The sequence below is a fragment of the Zosterops lateralis genome (assembly GCF_965231275.1).
Source record: "Zosterops lateralis genome assembly, chromosome: 13".
NCBI lineage: Eukaryota > Metazoa > Chordata > Aves > Passeriformes > Zosteropidae > Zosterops > Zosterops lateralis.
The window spans coordinates 12434478-12440690 of record NC_139773.1 but is presented as its reverse complement, the minus strand read 5'-3'; the positions used below and the strand labels follow the sequence as shown (position 1 = coordinate 12440690).

The 6213-nt window shown below is 40.1% G+C and overlaps 1 protein-coding gene across 1 annotated transcript; it reads right to left on the bottom strand.

Moving 5' to 3' along the window:
• Positions 1–497: 497 nt before the first annotated feature.
• On the bottom strand, positions 498–3320 carry BCL2A1 (BCL2 related protein A1). The gene is made up of 2 exons (XM_083871114.1): positions 2825–3320; positions 498–1353 (listed from the first exon to the last, which is right to left on the bottom strand). The coding sequence occupies exons 1-2, from the start codon at positions 3242–3244 to the stop codon at positions 1249–1251; spliced, it is 525 nt and encodes a 174-aa protein (XP_083727240.1). The 5' UTR covers positions 3245–3320; the 3' UTR covers positions 498–1248.
• Between the last annotated feature and the right edge of the window lie 2893 nt (positions 3321–6213).

Genomic DNA, 6213 nt, shown 5'->3' with positions numbered 1-6213 from the left:
AGGGTGTTTAGACCCAGCCTTAGTTCCCCAATGGAAAATCACTACAGCTGAAGAAAACCCTTCTAGATTGAATTCTTGAAGAACTACTGTTTAGTTTTTGAAAGCAAATAGAATTTTAGTAAAAATGTGAATTGCCCCAGACTGTAAAAGCCTGGAAGACTCTTGCATTGCTTTCTGAATTTGTTGAGTTTTATGATGTATCCCAAAACACTAGTTACTGTCATCAGAGCTGATCCACTTCATTTATTTTGCCACAAGATATGTTTCTTATACAAGCTACCAGATAGTACCTGAAAAGTATTACAGAAAATGAAAGTCTTGACAGCTGTAGACATCAGGTCAAACCCATAAACTACTTGGATTTTCCAGTAGCATTGTGATAACTCTTCTAAGATTATCTTACTCAGGCAGATCTTTTCCCATGCTCCAATTTTTCTGGAAAAAATGAGATCAATCTTAAGGCTTTAAAGTACACATTTTAATGTATTTTCTTAAAATATTAGTGTATTTACACAAATTCTCACTTAAAAATATTTTTACTTGTCTATTTTTAACATTTAGTTTAAAAAACTTTCAGCCAGATGACTACATTACACAGATATGAAAGAACATTCATTGTAGATGTGAGCGATTAAAAAAATACAGCACAGAAACACATACCATTGCTATAATAGTAAGTGAGTGCACATTTTTAAATTGCTAGCTTCCACAAACAGTTCTTCCCATAGAATTTGCTTAGTCTGTGTCAGTGACTTCTGCCCACTTCTATACTGGAGTTCCTATTTCTTTTTTCTTCACAAAAATCCCCCCCGCCCCCCTTTTTCTTATACAGAGGTTGCAATAAAATGCATTACAGTAGTTATTTCATTTACAAAACAAATGACATAAAAACTTGTTTCTTAACCCATTGGATTGTATTTCACTAAAATAATGTCCTTTCATGGAGATGCAAGAGAGATTCCAAGAGTTGTCTGGATGTGGAAAATGATCTCAAAGCAATCCTGCCTGGAAAGGTGGACTTGAATTGCTGCATGATGTCGTGCACATTCCCCTTTGGAAGGATCTCATCTTCAGATTTGGTAATTAGGATAGCATGTTAAACGTTGTATTTAGTCAAAATAAATACAAATAAATTAAAAACAAATTATGGAAGGAAATTATTCTCTTGTTGATATTGCTTGGAGGAAGGCTGAGAAGTGAAGCTTGTGGCAATATCTAGATTACACAGGAATGGTAGATCCTTTTGCCTCAGTAGTACTCTCTGAACAAGGAAACAACAGCTATCAACAGGGCTGTAATTTTGGAGAAAGACAGTAGTGATCTTCTTTCAAACTTTGTTAGGAAGCCATTTTCCTGTGGAAAAGAACACGCACAGTTAGGGACAGCTTAAAAACAGCAGGGAATGCAGGGAAGCCACAGCACTCTGTGTGTCAGATTAACAGTGCTGCAGCACTGTGCAGTGAGGGACAGCTTTTCACAGCTCTACCTCCAAAAGATGAATAGGGCTTTAAAAATAGTTGCTGAAAATAGCTGCACATTGCTGAATGTTTGTTTTATCTCCAAGTCAAGATTATGCCCTCCCTGTGTAAATAGAATACAAACGTGAACTCTATCATCTGAGTCCAGATCTTCCAGGAAGGTACAAGTACTGTGTTTCTGATGTAGTAATACACTCAGAAATATCTTCCTTTATGCTTCCTTATTCTACTGTGATGAGCCACCTATTATGACAGAATGTTGCCAGGAGTTGATACTTCTCTGAAATAAAATTGACTCTATTTGAAAGAGATGGAAAGAGAACCCTTATAATAAATCCAATGCATCAAGGGGGCCATGAGTCACTATCACCTTTTTTTTTTTGCTGCTACAGGGAAAGATTAAAAAAAAAAAAAAAAAAAAAAAAAAAAAAAAAAAAAACAAAACCACTAGAAAATAAGTCGGAGGAAAAAGTAGTAGGAAATATGAAAGAAGTGGGATGAGAGGGGGTGGAAAGAGAAAGTAACATTTACATATAAGTAAAGGAAAAAAGTACCAAGGAAATAACTGACACTGGTGTCATTGATTTTCAGATTCCCCTAATTACAGGAAAGAAAAAAAAAAAAAGAAGTATTGGTGTGATGAAACTTTGCAGAGCAAAATGATATTTCGTTTCACTGGCAGAAGAGGAATTTCAGCAGCTTGGCAAAACAGTCCACTTAGTATACAAGTATTTTTCTCAGCATTGACCATTCATAGATGAAGTTCTAGGATTATCTCAGTCCAAATAGAAAAGATTTCATGCCAGTTGTACTTACTTGTACATTTGTTGTAAGTAAAACTGATTTGGGGATTAAATAATGGCTTTGTTCAAATCCCCAGCAAAAGTGCTGACTTCATTTGTGAGGATCACACCTGTGTATTCTTTCCTTACCTTGAACTTAAGTATTTTTGGACCAACTCCTATATGAAATAAAAATTGCTGCGCTGACCTTAGGATGCCACTTAATTTTAGATTTAATAATAGAAATTTCAGGGTATATGTGGTTTAAACTGCTTTGAGTGGGAGGCTGGACCAAATGGTTTTCTAAGGTCATTCTCAACCTGAATTATGTTATGATTGTATTATTCAAAATTGGAAAGTGCCTTTTAAAAAACTAGTTGTCTTTCATCACTGTTCTGTTTAAAGCAGAAGCAAAGTGCTCACTGTTAAGTCTCAATTAGACATTCCAGACACCAAATATTAAACCACCAAATGAAACTCTGAATAAAATGTTTTTGACAGTGTCTATTGCAAAAATTAATGAAATCTCCTAATCTAGACTTTGGCAGAAAATGAGAAACTCACCCAGCCACCATTGGCATCAATCCATTCAGATTTGTTGTTTATGATGTACTCTGTGATGAAATAAGAGATCTCCTCCTTCTCCTCTGCAGTCAGCTGAACCCCATGCTCTTGAAGCTTCTTGGTGAGGAGACCTCCAAATGTAAATATGGTCATGATTCGTCCCCAGTTAGTATTTCCATCAGAAAACTTTTCATCCATGACTCCATTGAAAATTCTCTTGGCAACAGCTACAGAGGTGATGTCAATCTTGTCCAGGAGTGGCCTGAGAGCCTCCTCGGTTTGGTCTTGCAGGGAAAATGCGATGGTTCGCAAGACATGAGCAACCCTGGTCTGGGCTGGTCCAAGGTGGGATTCCTGGAGTACATATTGCAGATAATCCTGAGCTAAGTAATAAACGTAATAGAACTCAGCAGTTTCCATTCAATACAAAATGCAGAGAGCAGTTCACTGCTCTCGGTCAGGGTCGGCAGTGAGCAGGCACAGGACATGCACACGGTTTTGTTTCGTCTGGTTCTGATGGAATCTTTCTGGGTTTTTTACCACAGAATTTCCTGTAAAAGGTAGTGACTTAATAGTATGGGTTGGGGAATATGTCATAGAGGAAATGAAACAAAAAGTCTCCTTTTATGTCTTGAGTGATTTATTTCTCCAAATAGTGCTATTCTGCAACTAAAATCAGCCAGATTTTACCACATTCTTTAGCAGCATAAATTGGCATTTTCTAGGGACTTTTACTACATACCACTAGCAAAGGTTAGGCATTTGGCTTGAAAAAACATGCCCAAGAAGTGCATGCTGCTGGAGAGGGCAGCCCCCCAGCACCCCCAGTTCAATCTCATTGCTGCCAGGGTTAAGGCTGCAGTCTGTATTGCAGGTTTATGGGTTATTTCTGATCACAGCTTTGTGAAGAAGCTGGTAGACATTCCCAGCAGGATGGAGGAATGGATGAACTTTCTTCAGCAGTCAGGGAGTTTTGAGGAAGTGCAAAAAGTGAGAGCACACCAGTGGTACAATTATGGATGGACAAAGGGAAAATCCAGTTTTATAGCATTATCCCTGTTCCAGACTTTTCCACACTCTCTCTGAGTGCTCTTCAAGGTCCTTCTTTGAAGATTTGAATGGGAAGCTTCAAAGATTTCTTTCCCCCATGGGGAGTTGTGCTGTAAAAGACATTTTAAGTATGAAAGACAATGCTAATGCAGGCAGCATGTCAGAACATGGGATAGAAAATACGGGGCCAGTGATGTGTGATACTGCCTGAATCTTTTAGGACAGGTAACAAAGAAGTATCATGATACCTACAACTGCTCTTAGATTCAAGTCTTCTGTCAAGCTGTTATTTTGGGGAGAAGAAGCAGGGGTATCTAGCCAGCTTTTTCCTTACAAACATTTTCTCCTAGGCAATCTGATCTTGCTAAAGGGCTGGGATGTGTCTGTAGAGAGCTTCACCCCATTGCAAAGGCTTCAAAGAGCAGTGAGCAGTCTGATGTCTGGAGACCCCTCTCTTTCTCCATCTTTCTTTATCTCTCTACTTTTTACCCACCTCTCTTTCACTGCTCTTGTACCTTTGAAAGCAAAAGGTACTCCCAGCACCCTGCACCAACAGCTTTTCTTTGTCCCAGGCGTGGCTATAAGCCTGTTTCCAGTCCTGGGCATTCCCTAATGCTCAGACCTGTGGAAGAGGAGCAGAGCTGCTGTCTCAGATGTCAGGACAGCACTGGCACCTAATTACAGTGGGGAAAGCCTGTCTGGGCTGTGGAACAGCTCTGGTGTCAGCACACTGCTAACCCTAGCCAGCTCCCCCAGATACGTGTGCTGCTGCTCTGACATCACAGTTTTTGCAGAAACCCATTGAGTAGACCAGGGTATTTTCCACTTCCTGCTCAGGTTTTTTCTGTATGTGGTGAGTCTGGCTGAGAGTGACACAGTAATCTTCCATCAGAGTGGGGCTTGAAACCTCAAGCTGGAACCAGCACAGCATCCAGCACTTTGGGATTATTTCCCTCCCTTTCTCTTGGAAGCAAAGAGAGAGGGGGCTTAGTGTTGTGTTCACCTTTCAGAGAGGATGTGTTCCAGAGGGCAGTGTGAGCTGGAAACTGCAATGTTAGATGTTACCCCCAGGGAAGGATGTGATGCCAGGACTGGGAATGGGCTGGGTGTGGGAAGCTGAATCTCCCCTCTTTCATACACCAAAACACCAATGTTCTTACCAAAGCTCATTTTGGAAGTTCAGAGGTGTTTCCTATCCACTACCTGCAGCTGTTGCTTTGGCAGAGCTGTCAGGCTGACTTTGCCTTTGTTATGTTCAGTGATTTCAGCAAAATCACATCATTTTGTGAGGAATGCAAATAGGGGGGGGGAAAAAAGCCTACAAAAAGGATGTAACAGTGCCTAACTCCTTCCAACTGGACAGGAATTTTTGGTCCAGAGGGAAGTCATTGCTCACCCAGCCAGCTCCCCTCCTGTCAGATGTTTGCTGTAAACAGGGCTGAGAGGGGTACTAGAGCAGACATCATAAAAATCCTCTTCTTATATAGCAGTCTGTGAAATTATAGCTTGCTCCTGAATTTCTTAGTAATTGATTAATGAAAAGTTTTTTTGTCTTCTCTGAGAATATAATAGTTGAATATGAGAAGAGTGAACAATTCCTAAGAAGACCAGTTTTGTTTTCTTCATCATTGACAGTAGCAGAGCACAGGCAGATGCAGATATTTCTTCATCAGTGAAGCATTTAGGATTCTGAGGAGGGTGATGAAATAAGTCTATGAATATGTCACCATTATTGAAAGAAATCAATGTAATACATTGGCAATTTCAGTAGATGCTGCTACTTACAGTCTCTTGATTTCTTAAAGGGCTGTGAGGTGAAGCTGAGGGCTCAGCTCCCAGAATGGGGTGGCAGCTCTGAGCAGACATCTCTAACAGCCAGCTGTGACACTGGTGACCAGAGCTCAGGATGGAGCTGTTGAAAATGCCCCAGGGTCTCTCTCCTTCAGTGTTTTCAACAGTGTGCAGGTGCAGGGTGCAGTTTCAAGTGTTGGATGTTCAGTAGCAGTGACAGGTGATGTATCTATACACACAAGTGTTAATGGTCAACTCTGAGCACTCTAAGAAATCAATTTTGGGATCTCTTGCATCATGCCACTCAAATGCTTTGATTCTCATTTTCTGCATTAGGCAGTGTCTTGCTTGCTTCTAGGAGACTTTATTCTTATTTTGTTGTTGTAAGTGAATACCTCTGAATTAATGAAACTCTACTTTGTTTCCTGCCTGCTTTGTTTCCCAGTGCTGCATGGACTGCATTCTCAAACACTGCACGGATTCTTCCTTGTTTTCCTCTTTGCTGGATATACTTTAACAGTAAATTGTTAATAAAAGGCTTGAAACAG

Coding starts and splice junctions, on each gene's coding strand:
- BCL2A1 (XM_083871114.1), bottom strand. CDS start 3,244: ATGGAAACTGCTGAGTTCTATTACGTTTATTACTTAGCTCAGGATTAT. Junction 1,354..2,824: donor TTGATGCCAATGGTGGCTGG/GTGAGTTTCTCA, acceptor TCTTTTCCACAG/GAAAATGGCTTCCTAACAAA.